Here is a 23550-nt window from a genome sequence, read left to right as displayed (position 1 = left end):
AATTTTAATTTTGCATTAGGAAGAACAATCAGGTTATAAACATAAGAGGAAAACCCAATTTATATTTAAAACTGTAATACAGCATATGCTTTTTGGATATTTAATTTGATTGGGAGAAATAACTTTAAAGCCACAGAGCTCATACTGCTTAGAACTTCATAATCCCAATTTTCTTTCTTCCTATTTTGGGGGTGGGTGGGTAGTAAATAACCTTTCTATTCTCCATTTCTTAGGCGAACAGCCTAAGGAAGAAAGGAAATATGGCCTGTGGAGGGCAGGGGCAGGCACTATAATCAGCCCCCAGATAGCTCCAGCCAGAAATAAGGTTTGGTGTCGGCAAGTCCATACTAGGAAGAAGACAGGCCAGAGAAAAGGAAATTCCCACAGTAGTCCATGAGGTGAGGATGCCCTATCAGTTGCTAAGGAAATGGCAATCAGCTCAGCAAGAAATCCATGGACATGCTACAACATGGATGAAACTTGAAGACATTATGTTGAGTGAAATAAGTCAGACTCCAAAGAACAGATATTGTGTGATATTAAATAACTAGAATATGCAAATTCACAGAGACAGAAAGTACAACAGAAGTTACCAGGCAGAGGGAAGGGGGAATGGGGAATTAATGTGTAATGGGTGCAGGTTTTCTATTTAGGGTAATGGAAAAGTTGGGGTAATAGATGGGGAAGGTAGTGCCACACTGTAAATGTAATTAATCCCACTGAACTGTATGCTTGGGAGTAGCTGAGATTGGAGATTTTATGTTACCACACTTAAAAAAGAGAGAGCGAGACTAATGAGACAATGATCAATTAAAGGCAATACATGACTCTGGACTAGCTCTAATAATGGAGGAGAAAATGCCCAAAAGAACATTACTGGGACAACTAAAAAAACTGGAATAGAGACTGTATGCTTTATATCAATATTAAATTTCTTGAACTTAATAACTGTACTTAATGTGGTTATACAAGCAAATAACCTTGTTCTTAGGAAATATACATGTAGAATTAAGAACTCAAGGAGCCTGATATATGCAACTTACCCTCAAGTGTTTAGAAAACAGATAAGTAGGTAGGTAAATAGTTGGAGAAGGAAGGAAGGAGGGAGAGAAGGAGGGAAGGAGGGAAGGATGGATCATATAACAAATGTGGAAAATGTTAAAAGTTGGTAAATCTAGATAAAGGGTATAATTGGAGTTCTCTGTAAGGTTTTTGTATTATCTTGCAAATACCCTGTAAGTTTGATATTATTTCAAAATATAAAACTAAAAAGAAAGAAATCCATAGAGAATAATTTTAAAATGCAATATGGGTTGTTTCTGTTTTTAAAGGAGGTATAGGGGATTGAACCCAGGACCTTGTACATGCAAAGCAGGCACTCAACTCCTGAGCTACATCCACTCCACCATGTGGGTTTCTTTCTCAGTACCTCTAGTACCCCTGCAGAAATATGCCTTATTCCCCATTCCTGCTTCCCAACCCCACACCTACTTTAACTAAACAGTCTCAAGAGCCTAAAAGTCCTGCAGTTCTAAACTATTTTTGCCCAGATGTTCCTATCTCTTTTAAAAAGGTATTTTCTGTAGTTCCCCCCAAAAATCTGGGTGCTCCCTGAGAAGAGAAACTTTTTTCCTGTAGCTTTAGAAGCCTCCTTCGCTGACTTTGTCACAAGATAATTCTAAAATCTGTACTAGAATAATTTATACTGATTCAAGTTGTGGACCTCTCCATCACCTTGTGTAACCTATGACCAAATCGGGTCTCGTGCTGGCCAGATGGAGGCCACACCCAGTCAGCTGGACCCCATTAAATAGAATCTTAGAATACCTGAGTGTATGTCTTCTATTGAAAGATGGTTTGCCTTCTGTACTAGCTCATGTAACAGTTTTTTCTGCCTCAGTCTTTTCTCTCTTAACACATTTTTAAAATTGTTGATGCACTTGTTGAGGTAGATGGTCTCTGCACACACTTGCTCTAGGCTTAGTCTGGCATGCTTAGGAGATTCAGGTCTGGAAAAAGTCTCACTTCCCAGACATGGAGCCAGAGAAAAACCCGGTAATGAATATGCAAGAGGTGAGTTATTAAAAGGAAGAGAGGGTTTGCTGGGGTCCTGAGGGGCTTGGTCTCCATGTGTAGAGATGCCCACTCCAACAGAGTCCACACTGAGCAAGCTCTCACTCCCCTGACTTCCAGGGCTCTCCACTGAGCAATCATGGGCACCCTCTGAACTCACTGTCCCAAGAAGTCTATCACTGTTCTCTGACTGGGAGCCACTTTCATTGCTTTCCAAGTCTTCAGGGCTGATGGACTCACTGTTCTCCAGTTTCTGAAACACTCCCTGCAGAGCTAAACGGAAGTGATGAATTGCTCTGCTCAGTTTACTTGTGTAAAACTTGATTTCCACATCTTCATCCTGTGAGGCACCCAGAACACAAGAGGACTTGTCAAAGACATCCTTAAGGACCTGAGCAGCACATTCCCCCTCTTCATTTAGGTCAATAGGAACCATGTCACTGAAAGTCTCAGGACCTATGTTAATTTCCTCCATCATACTGTCACAGCTCAGAGTTGCAAACATTCTGGACTTGTCTGTCAAAAGGTCTTCAAGTTGCTTTGAGCTCAGAATATCAAGTCCAGCTTCATAGTCGAGGATCATGTCCTCTGCATTTATTCTTTCTGTCTTCAGCAGCCCAGAAAGTGACAAGCAGGTGCTGGCCTCACTTTTACTGGTGCAATCATTTTCTCTTTTTGCTACTTTACATGCCTCAAATCCTTGGCTGCACTGTTTGAAAAACTGGGATTTCCCAAAATCCTCTTTTGAAATTAATACTAGGGAAGGTTCCTCAAATTGATGGAAAGTAGACAGAGAAGCCTCTTTTCCTGAGAGTTCACTACCAATGCCACTGATAACCCGAGCTATTCCTGATGTTCCTTTTACTTCTTTCTCCAGCTTAGAAACTTCAGTTTGCTCTGCTAAAATATTCTTGGGTAGGAAGGAAAGATCTTGCTCCTCAGGGGCATGAGGGTCTCTATGTTGATTCTGAGCCCTCAACTTACATTCCTCTCTAATGGGTCCTCTGTCCACTGCTTCCACCTGAAGAACTTGTTCATCCTGGTTTAAAGGATTCCAACTATGGTTCTGAAGTTGTTGCTTCAAGCATGACATAGACTCCTTTTGGGGAATCTTATAATCCTCTGGACAGCTTGGTTCTTCTTTGGTGGCAATCTGAACCCCTACACTCTGCAAGAGGATTGATTTCTGCAAGATGAAGTCTCTATGCTCTAGATGAGCAAGCTTCACAACAGTGGGCCTGGGGGCAGTGTTTTTGCCTGCTCTATAAGCCTCTTTGATGTATCTATTGCACTGTATGCCATTAACACAGAGGTGCTTGGCCAGGAAACAGTCCACCAACTCCATGGTATTTTCCCCATCTTGTTCTGGAAGTCCATAGAGATACAGAATGGCTTCCTCATTGGGTCTGTTTAAATGGGGTTCCTGGGCCTTTTCTCCCGCACACACCTTGGCCAAGGAGCTGCTGCCCACCTGCAATCCTTCTATTTCACTCAGTACTGAGTCTACACAGCTAGAGACCTCATCCACAGAACCCCGGACTTGGCTCAAGTGCTGCCGCAGCTCAGCAATCTCAGTCTGGAGACGACTGATGCCTTGTATCTCTTTGATGATATATTCCACTACGTCCCCCAAAGGCTCTTGCTGTTCATAACTGCAGCACTGGCAAGGACCTCTGGACAAAAAGGGTTTGGTTTCGCTCTTCTCTGAGGGCTCTTGACAGCTCATGGTAATGCTGATAGTTGAGAGGTCTTGAGAACCAGGCCCTGACACACAGGCAGTGGAGCCCAGAGGAAGCTGGCTATTGGCCTGCTGCCCAAAGCTACAAGGCTGGACCAGGCCCCCATCTCTATCGCCATCAAGGACTGAGCCTACTGACCCAGAGCAAGGAGGGAGACAACTGTCCTCTGGTAAGGGTCCAGCAGAACCTGAGGACTTGTTTTTGATGCCACATGTGGTCCCTGACTTAGCTTTATCTGGGGAAAGCATGGGGGAGGGCCCCAGGGTGACCATGATTTCTTCTTCTGACTCATGGAACAGTCGCTTCATTTTCTCCCTCAGGGTCTGAAGGGATATTTGTTTCTTTCTTTTGTTTCTGGTCAGAATGTTTAATAGAGATTTTCTTTGAAGGCAATACCCTGCCCTGCTCTTTTCAGTCAATTATTGTTGGCTGATGCCTTGGGCTTGTCCCACAGGGCTTCCTGGAACAGGCCCATGTATGGTCTCCAAACCCGGCACATGCCCCTGGATCCTGGCTTGACTCTTATTCTGCAGCTAGTGAAAAAGGAAAATAGTATACTCAGGTCAGAAAGTAGCAGGATAATTTTAATCTGAATCAAGCTGTCAAGCAGGAATAAGAATGTTACCTCCTAAAGCTCCAGAAATCAACTCTGGCCTGCCTCAAACTTGGCCTTAAAGGCTGCTGTCAGTCAGTTCTCTCTCTCTGGCTTCCATTAGAGTACTGATGTAAAATCAAATTTAGTGTTTTCTGGGCAAGTACCCAATGGTTTAGGCATTGAGACAACCTCCTAGAAGGTGAGGTCAATGAGGGACTTTTTAATTGAGTCTTTACAAAATTCAGCACTAGGGCGTGACTCAGGAATGAACATATAAATGTTTAACCACCAAAGCTCAAACCACATACACGAACAGTGAAAGACAAGACATGAAATGTTTTTTTCCTTTTTTAAAAAAAGACAGTTTATTATTCTGGTGAAGATTCAGACATTTAAAGGCTCACTCTTGCCTGTGTTTATAGCCCAAAGTGTTTTCCTTTTTCAGTGATAATAACCCTTCACTTGGCAAAAGGACCATGGGAAGTATTTTAAACTTGAAGAAAAAAAAATACTTTCTGCACCTAATTCTATAATAAGGTGTCATAGTCTGGGCAGACTCACTGTCTAGAACTCAGGTGGCATTTAGCAAGTTTGGCTCTAAAGAAGCAGGTAGCCAAAGGCACAGATATGACAGGCTCATAACTGGGGGCAAAGAAAGTTCAGGGTCAGCTTAGTGTTCCTTTTTTTTTTAGATTTATTTTTATTTATTTCTCTCCCATTCCCCCCTCCCCCCATTGTCTGCTCTCTGTGTCCATTCTCTGTGTGTTCTTCTGTGTCTACTTCTATTCTTGCCAGTGGCACCGGGAATCTGCGTATCATTTTTTGTTGAGTCATTGTGTTGCGTCAGCTCTCCGTGTGTGCAGTGCTACTCCTGGGCAGGCTGAACTTTTTTCACACTGGGTGGTTCTCCTTACGGGGTGCACTCCTTGCACGTGGGGCTCCCCTACTCAGGGGACACCCCTACGTGGCAGGGCACTTCTTGTGCGCATCAGCACTGCGTGTGGGCCAGCTCCACATAGGTCAAGGAGGCCCTGGGTTTGAACCGTGGACCTCCCATGTGGTAGGCGGATGTTCTAATCATTGAGCCAAATCTGCTTCCTTTAGTGTTCTTGAACTGCACTCAATAGTTCCCAATTGCTTAGTACAACCTAATCAATACCCAGGTATGGCTTATCCTGGTCCAAGAGAATCTGTTTCAATGCCTCCTTCCCTGAATATTTCACCCAGATACATATGGGAAGTATGGATACATATTTCCTCACCTGGGTAAAGGATTTCCCAGCACATTGTCCAAAACTGGAGTAATAGAGCATTGCTCAAGCCCTCTGATGGGCCTGGAAAGAACAATGCATGGAGAGGTTGAGGAACTGGTTATAACACAGAAGGTCTCAGGGTACTTTGCAATTCTCCAAAAAGAAGACAGTATATGCCATTCCCATTTTACCAGGAATGTATAAAGTATAGGGAAGAAGCAGAGTGGAAAGAACAAAGGGGAAAGCAGAAGGCCCCAGGGATGCTTGGAACTGTCAATATTCTCTGGTTCTGATGGGTCACTCTGGGAGGGAGATAAAGATGGGTTAGTGAGGGGTATGCTATCCTTCATGTTCACTGACCAGGAATGGTTTCCCCATTTTCTCAATCTGATCTAGATTTCTAATCTTCTAAATCCGTCCTGCCTTCACTTTTCCTAGTACCTAAGATAACCCTAAAAGGGGAAAATTGCCTGTAGAGAACACAAGCTCACTCCTCCCACAGTAACTCATTTCCAGGAAAGGCTACCATCAATAGTGTGTAGGCCTGGAATTTAAAAGCAGTGTATTTCTCAAGGCTAAGAAAAACCAGAAGGATGAGTCCCAGGACTTGACATAAAGACAAAAGTGACCCCTTTACTAAAAGATACCTAGGCCAAGAACCAAGAAACAGAAACTAGATTAGGTTCCATTACATATCTTCCCCAGTCCTCTCTAGCTCCAGTTCCACATTTAGGAACACTACTCATCCTGCAAAGCACTGGGAAAGTCCAATTCATCCATTACTGCTTTACCCCAAGGTCACAAGGAGCCAGCACCAGCCACACCCTTAATCTGGCCAATTTAGTCTAGCCTGCAAGAGAAAGAACATACACTATGTACACAACAGTAATTCCCAAGCCTCAGGCTTTGTGCTCAGCTGCCCGGACAGACAAAAGCCCCAACGTTAGGGCTGATTTACCAAATTTTTGCTTTTCTCCTCCCACAGGTACAAAAATCTGTATTTCTGATGCTACTCTTTTCTTTTCAAACAAACATGCAGGGCCTGGGTGTCCCCAATTTGGCCTCAGCACCTAATGTTAAACTCTGAACAATGTCCTGGCTCCACTAGGGTTAGAGCTGGCAACCAGTCTTCCAAATTTGTCACAAAATAGAAAGATTGCTTATTAAACCAAGATGGAAGCTCTGTGTATAACCATATGAGGCATTGAACAAGAGCTACTGGTCTAAGAATTAGTACACTTAAGTTTGGTTCTTGCTTCACTGGAGACCTTCAATTAAACAATTGACCTCTGTGCCTTTGTTTCCTGATCTGTAAAACGGGAAAGATAATCATAGGAATGTTAAAAAGTGAAAATGAAAGACTGGTATTTAATAAATTGTAAAGTATTATGGTATTATTATTATTTTCTCTGAGACAAAGAAGTAAGGAAACCAATACCAAAGCCAAGAATGCAACCACCTAAATGGTATGAGTTGAATGAACCATGACTTCTACTACAGCCCCAGACCTCCACCTTTCCCAGTGTCTTCTAATGGCATGCAGAAGAGTCTAGAATCCCACCATCAGATTGCCATTCTTTGTAAGGTAAGAAAAGGGAAAACTTTTCAGTCCTCAACACTTCATTCAGGCAGCCAGAAAGCATGAGGAAGGTGTGGATGGCTATAGCTTTCCTTTCTAATACTGATGAGGCCCAGAACTCATTGCCAGGTCCTCCAAGGCCAGTCTCACTTTACTTGAGATGGGATAGTATCTCCTGCTACTGCTTCATTGTAGGCCAGGTTAACCTAAAGCCATCTGCTCCTATCTTTCAGAACAGTACTCTGGATGGGTTCTTGCCTAACTCTGGAAAATCCTTCCTGGTGTCCCTCCTCCCAGATCGCAGTGCTTAAAACACAGGTTGTCCAGCCACACAGGGGGCAAATGGCACAGCCACTGTTTTCAGAGTCCTCTCAGATGGCCCTGAAGGATTCAAGGCAGAGCCAATTGGTCTGCTATGGGACTAAAAAATAGGAAATTTCCACCTAGAGCTGCCACAGCAACTTCTCACAGCAAGTAAAGTTGCTGAGTCCTTCTCTCAGCAAATAAAGATGCTTGTGTCCATATTAAACAAACAAACAAAACTTTCCAAACCTTCTTCTTGAGTTGGTAGCCACTGCCCCTGGATGAACTCTGAACATGAGAATCATCTCCTGGGGATACAGATTCCCTAAAGGCATCAAATTCACTCAGTCATCCAAATCTTTCGGCTTTGAAGCAGGGGACAGAGCTCAATATTATGTTAAAAGGATCAGTCAGTCACTTTTCTCAGAGTCTACTATAGTACCAGAAGCTAGAATGGGCTGAAAGGGCAGCCCTCAGGGCCACGAGTCAAAACCCAAGGCCAGGTCCTGCCCCAGCATCTTTCTGCCTCTATTGTCCATAGTAGTGAAATGACAGGGGCCAGATTGTGAGAAAGATGGCTTAGCCTTCAAGTCAATTTAATTAAATGAGTGCCTACTGGGTGCCAAGCACTAAGCCATTTGTCAGGGATCTAAGACACAGTACATGAAGTGCCTGCTCTCTAATACAGTAAGGTTTGGGGTAGATGATAGATAATCAGAATATAAGGTGATATGTTAAAATAAAAGTTGTCATAAAAAGTGAGCAATTAATTTGGGGAGTGAGAGGTGAGATGGAGGTGAGTAATACCAGCACAGGGAAAACCACTAAAAGGAAATAATGCTTGAGCTAGGATGGGCTAAAGAGGGCTTGAGGTCTATCCAAGCTCAAATCCAGCCCTCTGGATTCCTTTAAAGTACCCAGTGCTGTCACTCTGCCCAACACTGTTGGCCTACCCAATCTGGTCAATTTTCCAAATACATATACTTTAAAAAATGGCTATAACCTTCTCAGATTCTTCTCCTAAGGGATGCCTAAGGCTAGAAGAAATAAGGGAGCCCTCTTAGAAGATATCTGCATTTGAAAAGGGAACACATCAAAATAAACTGAATTAATCAAAAAGAATAAAGCTTTGATAATGAAGAGCTGAGAATTAGAGGAAAGCAGACCCCTTATTATCATATCATGTTAATACTAGCCCACTGGGGAGGAAAAAACCTTCAGTTTTCTGAAATGGTCAATTATTTTCATTTTCTCTAGTTTTTCAAATATAAATGATTAGGGAGATTTCTGGGAAGATGGAGGATTAGAGCGGTAGAGGGATCAATTTTCTCCCTGAAAAAAATAGCTAGAAGACAAGTAGTACTGTCTGGAGGGATGCTCTAGGGCTCAGGACACCCAGGAAAGGTGAGACACCACTAAGAAGAGAGAAGGGCAAAGAAAAGGAGTCTCAGCTGACTAAAAAATCTTGTAAGTAAAGCTCCAAAAGAAGCAGTGGGCACCCTTCCCCCGCTCCCCCCCCCCTCGAAGAAACCACAGGCTGTGGACTACAGCGGCTGTAGACTGCAATGGCTATGGACTGAGAGGGTTGATAAGGTCCTCTTCTCCAAAATAAGGGGACAGGGAGGGGTACAAACATAGCAAATTCTGATTTTGGCCACCAAACTTGGTCTGCTACATTGGAGGGATCCCACACTTCCAGGCAAGGCAGGGCCACGATATGTTTGCCCTGAGAGCTGGCACGGTGCTAAAGGTAATTTACCTTCTCAAACACCCTCCCTACTGCCCTGAGCTGGTGGCTGAGGAGGCAGGCATAGGGAGGATGTGGCAGGTAAAGGGTGGAGAACAGCCTCTGAGAGGTTTTTTTGTGGCTTGGCCAGCCCTAAGGACATTGCTTCTGCGCCGACCACCTGCCTGAGGAGTTACACTGGATGCACTCCCCACAAGCACCTGGGGTCTAAGCTGAAGGGTCTGACTAAGAGCACCGTCAGCTGGCCAGACCAGAAAAGTGCATTGAAGAAAAAGAAAAATAATAATAAAAATAAAAGAGGCAAGCAGGTGCCTTTACTGCTCCCCTCTCTAAGACCCTTAGAAACTGACTTGCACCCCTGTTACTGGGTCCTTAGCCCTGTCTGAGCAGTTAAACACAGGCAATCCCAAATATCTATAACAAGTTGAACCAAGAATCCAAGAACATCGGTAGCACACTACTTAATAGTAAATCCCTAGGCAAGAAACAGAAACTGAACATCAAAGTAAACTCAGCATCAGAATCAGATGCCTAGACATCAGCAAAAAATTTTAAGCCATACAAGAAAAAGGAAGATATGACTCTGGTAAGGAACAAATCAGAGCTCTAGGTGAGACACAGGACTTGAAACAGCTAACCAATGAGGGTCACACAAATCTCCTAAATTAAATCATGGAGTTGAAGGAAAATATGGCTAAAGAAATAAAAGATATTAAGCAGACACTCAATGAGCACAGAGAAAAATTTTAAATATTGGACAGAAAAATAACAGAGCTTATGGGAATAAAAGACACAATAAATTAGATTAAAAATACAACAGAGGTACACAACAACAGATTTGAAATCATGGAAGACAGAATTAAGTGACATAGAGGAAAGAACAACTAAAATTGAAGAGAAGAACAGAGGGAGAGAAAAGAATGTGGAAAAGTGAGCCAGGGCTCAGGTTGTTGAATGATAACATGAAGTGCACCAACATACATGTTATGGGGGCTCCAGAAGGAGAAGTGAAAAGGGCAGAAAGAGTATTTGAGGAAATAATGACCAAAAATTTCCCAACTCTCATTAAAGACATGAATATATGTGTCCAGGAAGCACAGTGTACTCTAATTAGAATAAATACAAAGAGACCTACTCCAAGACACATGAAATGCAGAATGCCAAATGCCAAAGATAATGAGAAACTTCTGAAAGCAGCAAGGGAAAAGTGAAAAATACCACATACAAGGGACATCCAGTAAGACTTACTATGGATTTCTCTTCAGAAACCATGGAGGTGAGAAGGCATTGGTATTATATAATTAAGGTTCTGAAAGAGAAAAACTATCAGCTAAGAGTTCTTTATCTGGCAAAATTGTCCTTCAATTATGACGGTAAGTTTAAAATATTCACAGATAAACAGAAAGTAAGAGAGTTTGTAAACAAGAATCCAGCTCTGCAGGAAACACTAAAGGGAGTTCTGCAGCCAGAAAAGAAAATACAAGAGACAGAGGCTGGGAGGAGAGTATAGAAGGGAAGATTGTCAGAAAGGGTAACCAAACTGGTAAAAAGATGGCCAAAAATAAGATATGACATATGAAAGCCAAAGGATAAAATGGCTGAAGTAATGCCTTTACAATAGTAATATTGAATGTTAATGGATTAAACTCCAAAATCAAAGACATAGGCTGACAGAATGGATAAGAAAGCATGAGCCATCCATCTGCTGTCTATAGGAGACTCACATAGACCCAAGGATGAAAGAAACTAGGAAGCGGATGTGGCTCAAGAGATTGGGCTTCTGCCTACCACATGGGAGGTCCCAGGTTCAGTTCCCAGTGCCTCCTGGAGATGGTGAGCTGGCGCAACCAGCAGGCACAGCAAGCTGACATGACAGGATGATGCAACAAAGAGACACAAAAAGGAAAGACAATGAGAAACACAACAAACCAGGGAGTTGAGGTGGCTCAAGTGATTGAATGTCTCTCTCCATATGGTCCCTGGTTTGGTTCCTGGTGCCTCCTAAAAAAAAGAAGAGCAGACACAGAGAGTACATGGCAAATAGACACAGACAGCAACCACAGACAATAAGGGGGAGGTGAAAAAATAAATAAAATAAAACAAAACAAAACAAAAGACTAAAAGTGAAAGGCTGGAAAAAGACACTTCGCACAAATATTTAATAGTAACTAAAAGAGAGCAGAAGTAATATAATATATATTATATACATCAATATATAATCATATTATATTAATTATATAATATAATTCATATTACTTATGAACTCCAAAAAGTAATATTGAATTATGTTTGTAAACTGGTCTGTTTCTCTGGGCGTGATGCCCTTTGACTGTATTAGATTCAGCTGAGAGGTTTGATTAAATTATGTTAAGATTAGGGCTTTTATTCAACCACATCATTAGAGTGTGACTTGGGGTTCAGTCCCAGTCCTTCTGGGATAAAACAGACTCTCACACAGAACTAGACATACAGGAGAAGAATACAGAAGAAAAGAGACAGTCCAATAGACATGGCAGAGGCCTTGGGAAGAGAAATGAGCCTGATAGTCTACAGCTGACCTTGTGAAGAGACCAGAGCAGCTGAGCCCAGAAAGAAATGAGTCCTGGGGAGAGAGTGATAAGTCTTATGCCAGCCTATGGCTGAGATCGGAAGAAGTTGGGACCATAGAGCCTTAAGAAGGAGGGAGGCTGAACCCTTGCTGACATTGCCCACCATCTTGCTTCAATACATGGCAACAGAGTTTGGTGAGGAAGCAACCTTGAGCTGGACTCTTTAGGGCCTTGTGACTGTAAGCTTTTACCCCAAATAAATACCCTTTATAAAAGCCAACAGATTTCTGGTACTTTGCATCAGCACCCCTTTGGCTGACTAATACAGGTAGCTATACCAGTGTTAGAGAAAATAGACTTGATTTCTGGTACTTTGCATCAACACCCCTTTGGCTGACTAATACAGGTAGCTATACTGGTGTTAGAGAAAATAGACTTAAAATGCAAAAAAGTGACAAGAGATGCAGAAGACCATTATACATTAATAATAGAGACAATCCACCAGGAAGGAGTAACCGTCATAAATATCTATGCATCTAACCAGAGTACCTCAAAACACATGAGGCAAACTTGGGCAAAACTGAAAGGAGAAACATACTACTCTACAATAATAGTTGGAGATTTCAACACACCACTCACATCAATAGATAGAATAAATAGAAGATCAACAAGGAAACAGAGAACTTGAACAATATGATAAACAAGCTGGTCCTGACATATATACAGAACACTGCACTCCAATCAGTTAGGTTATATATTCTTCTCAAGTGCTCATGGATCTTTCTCCAAGATAGACCACATGTTGGGCCACAACACTGCTCTCAATAAATTTAAAAGCACTGAACAAGGAATAAATTTAAAAGCATTGAAGCAAGGAACCTTCTCTGATCAAAATGGAATGTAGCTGGAAACCAATAATATGCAGGAAAAGGGGAATTGCAAATATGTGTACGCTAAACAACACACTCTTAAACAACAGTGGGTCAGAAAAAATTGCAAGAGAAATTAGTAAATATCTCAAGATGAACGGAAACGAAAATACAGCATATCAAAACTTATGGGAGGAAAGCAGGTGTGGCTCAAGTAGTTGGGTATCTGCCTACCACATGGGAGGTCCCAGGTTTGGTTCCCAGTGCCTCCTAAAGAAGATGAGCAAGACAGCGAGCTGATGTGATGGGCTAGTGTGGCGAGATGATGCAAGATGACACAGCAAGATGACACAGTGAGGAGAAACAGCGGGGAAGCACAATGGGAGACATAACAAGAGGGAGCAGAGATGGCTCAGGCCATTGGGTGCCTCCCTCTCACACTGGAGGTCCCAGGTTCAGTTCCCGGTACCTCCTAGAAAAGAAGACAAGCACACAATGTGTGGACACAGAGAGCAGAGATCAAGAGCAGACAAAGGGGGATAAATAAATAAAATAAATCTTAAAAAAAAACAAAAAAACTTATCGGATGCAGTGAAGGCAGTGCTAAGAAGGAAATTTATTGCCCTAAACGCCTATATAGAAAAAAAGAGGCTAAATCTGGGAAGATGGTGGACTAGAAAGACAAGGAAGTCTCTTCTCTTCCAGAAAAATAGCTAGAGGACAGGCTGAAACCGCCTGGAAAAAATCTTCTAGGGCTTAGGACACCAGCTGAAGGCTGGACCAGCCCAGAAGAGAGAGGGACAAAGGAAAAAAATCGCCACTGCAAAACTGTGAGTTAAAACCAGCAGCTCCTACTGCCAGCACCCGCCCCCTGACTAAAGATACTTTTGAATTCTCATGCCTCTGGGCCTGCTAGAGACAGATGGGGCTCCAGGGATCCACTAACCCAAGAAAGGGGAAAGAGAGGGGGGACATAACCTAAGGCTGCCTCTGCTTTTGACCCACAAATCTGGTCGGCTGTGACCCAGGAGCCCTTCCAGGCTGGGAGGGGCCGTGCCATTGTTTGCCTTGGGAGCCAGCTCAGGACTAAAGAGACCCCACCTTCCCAGTCTCCCTCTCTACTAACCCAGACTGACAGCTGAGGAAGCAGAGGGAAGTGGAACTCTTTTCTACCTGGGAAAAGGAAGGGGGCTGACACCCAAGGCTGGAGAACTGTCTCTAAGAAAATTTGAATTACAAGGCTCTTAGCTCCAGGCAGGAATCTCTAAAACACTGATCCTGTCCCTGTTAGAGCAAACACGTTCCCACCAGGCATTGAACTGAGAGGGCTGCCGAAGAGCAGATATGCTGACAGACCAAGGAAATACATATGAGAAAATTAAAATTATAGCCTCCTTCCCCAAGGCTTTAGGAAGCAGGTCTACAATCCATTACTTGGTCCAGAGCCCAGATTTGAGCAACTAAAAGGGACAATCCCAAAGATCCAGACTGAACCAAGAATCAAAGAACAGCAGTAACACACAGCCTCCAACCACTAAATCCCTATGATTGAACACCTGCGTAAACTACCATGCTAATGAGATGCCTAGACATCAGCAAAAACTTACGAGGCATACTAAGACAATGGAAGACATAGTCCAGGAAAAGGAATATATCAAAGGCCCAGAAGAGACATGGGATGAAATGCACAAACAACCGACACTGACATTAGAAGAAATGTAAGAACTTACCAAATCAAACACATTTAAAGAGATTGGATCGATCATCAAAAATCTCCGAACAAAGAAAAGTCCAAGACCAGATGGATTCACAGGTGAATTTTACCAAGCATTTGGAAAAGAATTAATACCAATCCTGTTTACAGTCTTCCAAAAAATTGAAGAGGAGGGAAAATCACCCAACACATTTTATGAAGCCAACATCATCCTAATACCAAATCCAGAAAAAGACACTATTAGAAAATTACAGACCAATCTCTCTAATGAACATAGATGCAAAAATTGTCAACAAAATACTTGTAAATCCAACAGCATATCAAAAGACTTATACATCATGACCTGTGGGATTTATCCCTGGTATGCAAGACTGGTTCAACATAAGAAAAACAATCAATGTAATATATCACATTAACAAATTGAAGGGAAAAAAAACACATGATCATCTCAATCAATGGAGGAAAGACATTCGACAAAATCCAGCATCCTTTCTCGATAAAAACATTTCAAAAAATAGGTATAGAAGGAAAGTTCCTCAACATAATAAATGGCATATATTAAAATCCCACAGCCAACATTGTACTCAATGGGGAGAGGTTGAAAAATTACCCCCTAAGATCAGGAACAAGACCAGGATGCCCAATGTCACCAATATTATTCAACATTGTGCTAAAAGTTCGAGCTAGACCAATTAGAAAAAGAAATAAAAGGCATCCAAATTGGAAAAGAGGAAGCAAAACTCTCATTATTTGCAGATACCATAATCCTATACTTAGAATATCCTGAAACATCTACAACGAAGCTACTTGAGCTTGAGCTAATAAATGAGTTTAGTAAACTGGCAGGATACAAGATTAAATGCAAAAATCAGTAGTGTTTCTATATACTAGTAAAGAGCAAGCTGAGGAGGAAATCAAGAAAAAAATTCCATTTACAATAGTAACAAAAAGACATATCTAAGAATCAATTTAACCAGGAATGTAAAGGATCTGCATTCAAAAAACTATAAAACACTGCTAAAAGAAATCAAAAAAGACCTAAACAAATGGAAGGACATTCTATGTTCAAGGACTGGAAGACTAAACATCATGAAGATGTCATTTCTACCCAAAATGATTTGTAGATTCAGTGCAATACCAATCAAAATCCAAAGCCTAATTTACAGAAATAGAAAAGGCAATTACCAAATTTATTTGGAAGGGAAAGGGGTCCTGAATAGCCAAAAACATCCTGAAAAAGAAGTGCAATGAAGTGTATAATAAAGCTACAAGGTCAAAACAGCACGGTATTGGCAAAAAACAAAACAAAACAAAACAAAAACCAGACACATTGATCAATGGAATTGAATTGAAAGTTCAAAAATAGATCCTCGCCTCTATGGTCAGCTAATTTTTTTTAAAAAGATTTTTTTTTATTTATTTCTCCCTCCTCCCTCCATTGTCTGCTGTGTCCATTCACTCTGTGTTCTTCTGTGTCCACTTGTATTCTCATTGGGTGGCTCTTGGAACTGATCCTGGGACATTCTGGTATGGGAGAGAAGCGGTCATTCTCTTGCGCCACCTCAGCTCTCTGGTCTGCTGCACCTCTCATTATCTCTCCCCTGTGCCTCTTCCTATTGTGTCATCTTGCTGCACCAGTTCTCCACACGGGTCAGCACTCCTGGGCAGGGCAGCACTCCGCATGCGCCAGCTTGCCACACGGGCTAGCTTGCCTTCACCAGGAGGCCCTGGTATTGAACCCTGGGCCTCCCATATGGCAGGTGGGAGCCCAATTGTTTGAGTTGCATTCGCTTTCCTCAACTGATTTTTGATAAGCTTACCAGGTCCACTTTTCTGGGACAGAACAGTCTATTAAACAAATGATGCTGGGAGAACTGACTATCCATAAGCAAAAGAATGAAAGAAGACCCTTATCTCATTCCCTGTATAAGAATCAACTCAAAATGATTCAAAGATCTAAACATAAAAGCCAGGACCATAAAACTCCTAGATGATAATGTAGGGAAACATTTACAAGACCTTCTAGTAGGGTGGTCTCAAACTTTATACACAACACAGGAGAAACAAAAGAAAAAATAGATTAATGGGACCTCCTCAAAATAACATTTATGTACCTTAAAGGACTTTGTGAAGAGGGTAAAAAAAGGCAGCCTACTTAATGGGATAAAATATTTGGAAATCACACATCTGACAAGGGTCTAATATTCATGACATATAAAGAGATCCTACAACTCAACAATAAAAAGACAAATGGCCCGATTAAAAATGGGCAAAAGACCTGAATAGACCTTTTTCTAAAGAAAAAAAAGGAATACAACTGGTGTAAATACATATGAAAAAATGCTCAGCATGATTGGCTTTTAGGAAGTGCAAATCAAAACTATAATGAGATATTTCCTATATACCAGAATGGGCACTATTAACAAAAAAATGGAAAACTACAAGTGTTGGAGAGGATGTGGAGAGATTAGAATGCTTATTCACTGCCGGTGAGAATGTAGGATGGTATAGCCACCATGAAAGTCTGTCTGGCAGTTCCTAAGGAAGTTAGATATTGATCTACCATGTGACCTAGCAATATCATTACTAGGTATATACCCAAAAGACCTGAGAGCAGTGACATGAACAGACATCTGCATACTGATGTTCATAACAACATTATCCACAATTGCCAAAAGATAGAAACAACCCAGGTGTCCATCAACTGATGAATGGATATACAACCTGTGGTATATATACACGGTAGAATATTATGCAGTTGTAAGAAGAAAAAAATTGTGAAGCATATGACATGGATGAACCTAGAGGGCATTATTTTGAGTGAAGCAAGCCGGACACAAAAGGACAAATATTGTATGACTTTATTATTACCAACTAAATATAATGAGCAAATTCATGGAGTTAATAGAACACAAGTCAACTGAGAAAAGAATGTGGTTAGAGAATGGAAAGCTGAGGTTTAATCTGTGCAGAATTGGTAAAAAGTTGCATATAAATGTTTGGAAATGAGGGAAGCAGAAGCTCCAGCCACTGGGCTCCTGCCTATCACATGGGAGGTCCTGGGTTTGGTTTCTAGTGCCTCCTAAAGAAGGGGAGCAAGACAGAGAGCTGACACAACAGGCTGGCATGGCGAGCTGGCGCAATGGGATGACACAACCAAGAGACACAGCGAGGAAACATGAGGGACAATAAATAGAAGTGAAGGTAGCTCAGGTGATTGGGTGCCTCCCTTCCACATGGAAGGCCCCAGGTTCAGTTTCCAGTGCCTCCTAAAACAGAAGACAAGTGCTAACAATGAGGGGGGAAGAAATGAATAAATAAATTTTAAAAACAAAAAAAATTTTTTTTTAAATGTTTGGAAATGAATGGAAATGGTGAAAGCACATCCTAGGATTTGTAATTAGTAGAGCTAACATATGGGTATGATAATGATTAGGTTTTTTGTTGTTGTTGTTGCTATGAGTAATGAAAATGCTCTAATACTGACTGAAATGATGAATGTACAACATGGTGATTATTATCAAATGCCACTGATTGTACACTTTAGATATAAAATGTATGGTTTGTGAACCAAAAAAATAAAAGGGTGTGTTGGGGAAAAAAATACAACAAATGTGAGGTTAGTAGTAATACTTTAACAATGCTTTCTTTTTTTTAAGATTTGTTTTTATTTATTTCTCCCCCCATTCTCCCCCCACCCCCACCTGTCTGCTTTCTGTGTCCACTCACTCTGTGTTCTTCTGTGACCGCTTCTATCCTTATCAGCAGCACCGGGAATCTGTGTATCTTTTTGTTGTGTCAGGTCTCCATGTGTGCGGAGTGTGTGCGGCACCATTCCTGGGCATGCTGCACTTTCTTCTGCGCTGGGCGGCTCTCCTTACGACGGAGTGCACTCCTTGCACGTGGGGCTCTCCTATGCGGGGGATACCTTGAGTGGCATGGGACTCCCTGCGCGCATCAGCACTGCACATGGGCCAGCTCCACACAGGTCAAGGAGGCCCGGGGTTTGAACTGCGGACGTCCCATGTGGTAGGTGGATGCCCTATTCATTGGGCCAATTCTGCTTCCCTAACAATGCTCTTTCAAAGTTTGTAACAACTGTTTCACAACAATCCTAGGTGTTGGTGGGGAGGTAATGTATGGGAGTCCTGTATGATGTTATACAAGTTTGTTTTATAAGTTCACAACTTTTACTATATATTGTTTATGTATGTTCACGTATGAATGATATACTTCAATAAATTGTTGTTTTGTTTTGTTTTGTTTTTTGAGGTTCCTGGGGCCAGGGATTGAACCCGGGACCTCATATGTGGGTAGCTGGCATTCAACCACTGATTGACATTGGCTTCCCTGAGCTGGCGCTATTGTTTGTTTTGCTTGTTGTTTGTCTTTGTTTTTTTCAGGAGGCACCAGGAACTGAACCCGGGACTTCCTGTGTGGTAGGCATGCACTCAAATGCTTGAGCCACATCCACTCCCAATAAATTGTTTTTATAAAATGGAAAAAAAAAAAAAAAGTGACTAGGAATCTGAGTATTCACTGTAAAAATTGCTTCTGAAAAAAAATTTTAAATTGCTTCTGATTCAAATCTTGGCTTGGAGTAAACAACAGGGGAATCCCGGGAACAGACACACTAAGTACATACATCAAGCAGCTTTCACTTTGTATGAAACAAGTCCAGAAGGCAGAAGGCCAAGAGCCCTGAACCCCCCATAGAGGAATGATCTTACTGGGCCATTTACTAATAACTCTAGAAGGCTGAGAGGAGTGGACCTGTAGGGCCATATCTGATAGAGGCACTCTTAAAATGTTAATCTTTGGGAAAGAATCAAAGCTTATAGAGTATATGGTCAGAAGAAAATTATCAGGTGTACGAGGTATGAAAAGTGAGATTAACCAAAGGGTCTAAAAATGCCCTAGATCAGATTCTTAGCAAAGCCCCAGTACTGCAGCTTCTAGGACCTGCCATCCCTCCTTACCAACATTAAGAGGAGCCCCAAGATAGGCCAGAAACTCGACAAGTACAAAGGAAAGAAAACCTCAAGGATCAGTATCCAAGAAGTGAGACAGTACCTCAGGTAATGTCAATTTAAAGTACAGAACAAGAGAAAGGGCCCAGCCTCCAGTAGATGGGCATATTAAGATCTCAGAATGAAGCCAAAAAGCTAATCAGGACAGCTAGGTATTCTTTGACTTTACTCAGGGCTTCCCTTTCAGTAGAACCATGGTTATAGCAAGTAGTTTAATAAAGCATAAAACAAATATATACACCTTACCACCTCATGGCTCTTCTGAGTAGAATTAGAGAAGATAGGTGAGCAGGAATCCCCTGCATTCCCCCACCCAAACTAAACTAAACTGAACTGAACTGAACTGAACTGAACTGAACTACATCCCATTTTATATCCCTTTAACTCTGCTGTATTTTTTTCATAGAACTTATTACCCATCTCCTTTACCAACCTCTCCATCCTAGAATGTGAGCAGAATTTTGTTTTGTTCATTGCTGCACCCCCAGGCACATAAGATACCCAATTGCCATTGAATAAAAGGAATAAAAACAGAAAATTTTAAAATGCCATAGTCTGAAGTGTCCTATAGAGGATATACAGGCCTGGAATCTCAGAGGACATTGTGATCTTATCTGTGGAGTAATTTTGTTTGCTATCATCCTGGGTTTTTTCGTTCTGAATCTGAAAGAAAGCTTTTAGTCACCGCAGGTCCTCTACCTCCTCAAAAGTCCTATTACCATATTTATAACCTTTGGGCTACAATGGACACTTTTGTTGTTAATCTGTTTTACTTTGGTGGACTTCTAGATGGGAGGGATTTGCTTAAGGGCCCCCAGTGGTGGTGAACTCCATTACTTTGGAAGCTGGGTTTCATGTGTTTAATATCAAATACCTAGCACAGGGCATTACTATGCTTAGCCTATGGCCCAGCGTACAGTGAGAACCCAGTGCCATGGAAAGGACAAATGTATTGATTGATGGCAGAGTTGATTAGAATCAGGTCTCCTAATTTCTAGTTCACTTCTGTTTCCATGACAACATACTGCCCTTCAAGCTCTGGGTTTCCTTAGACTGATACTTCAAAACCCTTTTCACTGTAGAAAATTAAATTGAAAACTTCTTCCCAGTTATACTTACTCACAATTTTTGAGTACACACTCAAAACAGAAAGAGGGTAGTAACGGCACTGGCCTCTGACCGACTGTCCATTAGCTGGTATCTCTTCAGTGTACTAAGACTGGTAGGAACAGACCCTGTTAGGAGTTGTGATGGGGCTCCCATTTGCCCTTCCAGTTAGCAAAGCTGCCCTAACTCTTGTGCTACTGATGAGTCTAGAACAGCATGGTCCAATAGAAATATAATGTGAACCACATATGTAATTAAAAATTTTGTAGTAGTCACATAAAGTAAAAAAAAAAAACAAAACCAGATGAAATTAATTGTATTAATATATTTTTTATTTAACCAAAATATCAACATGTAATCAATATAATATAAAAATTATTAATCATATATTTGCATCCTTTTTTTCATATTAAATCATTGAAATTTGATACATATCTTATATTTACTGCACATCTCAATTTAGATTGGCTGCACTTCAAGTGCTCAAGAGCTACATGTGGCCAGTGGCTACCATATTGGACAGTGCAGATCTAGAAGGCTGGGATGGAAGACACTCTGGAGAGCCATCAAAACCTATTAGTAGAATGCTCACTACAAAGAGTAGGCTACCATCTCAGGGAAAGCAGAATGCTCCATTTTTTTTCATTTATCCTTTTACCTGCTCACTTTGATCTCAGCAGCAAGCACTACAACATTTCCATTTTGTGACAAGCTCATTCCTTCTCCTGGCTACCAAAGAACAAATTATTAAGATCCCCACCCTGCAGAAGGATGGAGAACTTTTCTCCCTCTCAACCTTTTCCTTTGTTGATACCCCGGAGCTCCATACTGTTCCTTCCCAATACTCTGGGCAAAATGACAGGATAAATCCAGTTACTTCAACAGAAGCTACGCCTTCACAGAAGGTTTGGAGACCCCTCACAGAAAAAAGCACAATCTCAATACAGCTGGGTCAAGGGTAGGTTATTCTACCCAACACATACATACAGAGGAACACATAATAGTAGCATAAGATAATATTCATTTAGAATTTTACCATTTACATGATTCCTTTTTTATCATCACAACTACCTGGTGAGGCAAGAGGAAAGGATTATTATTCTGATTTCACAGATGAGAAAAAAGAAGCTCAGAGAGGGTAAATGATGTGACCAAGACTGCTGAGTAGAGCTAGGATTTAAAAGTGGGTCTTCAATCTACAAAGTTAGTGCTCTTTTCACCAAACATGCATGAGACAAATGTATAGACTATGATTTGTGTGCACCTAGTCAAGACATGTGCATACCAGAGAGGAATAACTTAATACGCAACATTAAACAGAAAGACAGCATACACACACACACATTTACACACTCACACTGGAAGGATGGAAAAGTTTCTCTCTATACACAGGCATATATAAGAATAGGAAGGTTTCCTGGCTGTATGCATACATGCATGAGATGAAGGGACAGATTAGCTCTGAATATATATATGCATGTATGTATACATGGAGGTAGAGATGGTTTATGTATATTCATATAAGACAAATGATTGCATTGTCAATATGTATGTCTGCAGGGGAGAAATGGAGAGGTTATTTATAAACACATATGAATATGCCAAGAGAAAGAAACGGATTATTTGTATACAAGTGTGCACAAATCCAAAGGGGTGGATGGGTTATTTGTATACAGATAGGAGACCACCAAGGAGGGATAGCTGGTCAGCTGATCAGTATACACACACATGCACATGAAGAGTCTACCCTCAGTGCTGAGTATGCTATTTTTCACTCATAATGACCCCCACCAGCAAGTTGGCTCAAATAGTTATGTAATTAATGTAGCGGCTCCATATTCCACCCACAAATGCTTTGCTTTTGTCTCTGCTTATCAAAGTCCATCACACACTGGATACCACTTACCTTGCTGCTGAAACCAAAATAAGGGTTAAAGAAATGAAAACAAAAAAACTACATTATAAAACCACGAATTCTCAAGTTTAAAACCCAAGTGCCGCCTTAAAGAGGAAATCCATTCAGAGGCACTCCTTGATTTTAAAGAGAAATCACAGACGAACTTTCTAAGCCACAGCACTTCTGTTTGATCAACTGAACTCCAAGGAGCTATTATTCTCAGTTGCAGCCAGCTGGCTGGCTCCGCAGTGCAAAGTTGATGATAGGAACAATGAACAAGCAGAGAAATCCCCTCAATAAAGGGCTGGGCAGGAATCTTGCCGGCTGTAAATCTAGAAATCCAATCTGGTCCACACCTCTGTGCCGAGGAGGATTTCTGACGACCAGCTGCTAAAGACAACAGCAACCAAACTTCAATTGGATATGGAATTCTAACTCAATCGATTTTGGTCTTTGAGACTGAGACAGAAAGCAGGGCAGCTACTGCTCCAGTTGCTGCTGCTCCTCCTCTCCAGCTGCCTCCTGCCTGCATCCTCCCATAGGGCAACAGCCCTCCTCACATGTTCCTGGTGCACACACCCCCTTTCCCAGCTCACTCACGCACACACAACCCTCGCCAGCAAGCTCACTCACACACATCCTTGGTGAGTGTCTCTCCCTTGAGCTAAATATAGATCTTACTCTCTCCCCTCCCCCATTTCCTTCCCTCATTCTTCTCCCCCCTCCTTTCTTCTACCCTGCCTATCCACCTCTCTTACGTCTGGGCTATAGGATATAAAGAAACATAAGACAGAATCTTATACTTTGAGGAGCTTCTAGTCTCAGAAGGAAGACAGAACACAGCAAGAAACTGCCTGAGCACAGTAACAAATGGAGTCTTCCCTTCTACTGAGACAAGCTCTAGGTGGTTTTGGTTTTGTTTAGGATGGGGTGTGTGTGTGTTTATGTTTTGTAAGTATGCAATCTGCTCTTGGCATTTGGAGAAGGTGAAGAATAGATAAAGAGCCAAGGACAGTTAACATCAAATAGCACCATGTTCTCAGAGTGGACATCTAGTCCAATTCTTTTTGAATAGCTACAGCAAGAGAATAAATT

At 41.6% G+C, this 23550-nt stretch overlaps 2 protein-coding genes across 6 annotated transcripts in view; both read right to left on the bottom strand.

The window, feature by feature from the left end:
* UNC13B (unc-13 homolog B) overlaps nt 1-23550 on the bottom strand; it is a 293983-nt gene that overhangs the window by 49535 nt on the left and 220898 nt on the right. The gene's annotated exons all lie outside the window — the stretch shown is intronic.
* On the bottom strand, nt 1728-22916 carry LOC131279471 (uncharacterized). The gene is made up of 2 exons (XM_058302043.2): nt 22465-22916; nt 1728-4345 (listed from the first exon to the last, which is right to left on the bottom strand). Exon 2 carries the CDS (start codon nt 4118-4120, stop codon nt 1793-1795), a length of 2328 nt encoding a protein of 775 aa, XP_058158026.1. The 5' UTR covers nt 4121-4345; nt 22465-22916; the 3' UTR covers nt 1728-1792.

This window comes from Dasypus novemcinctus, chromosome 8 (genome assembly GCF_030445035.2).
Source record: "Dasypus novemcinctus isolate mDasNov1 chromosome 8, mDasNov1.1.hap2, whole genome shotgun sequence".
Lineage (NCBI taxonomy): Eukaryota > Metazoa > Chordata > Mammalia > Cingulata > Dasypodidae > Dasypus > Dasypus novemcinctus.
Note: the sequence above shows the minus strand (reverse complement) of the source record. Positions and strands in the feature narration are given on the sequence as shown.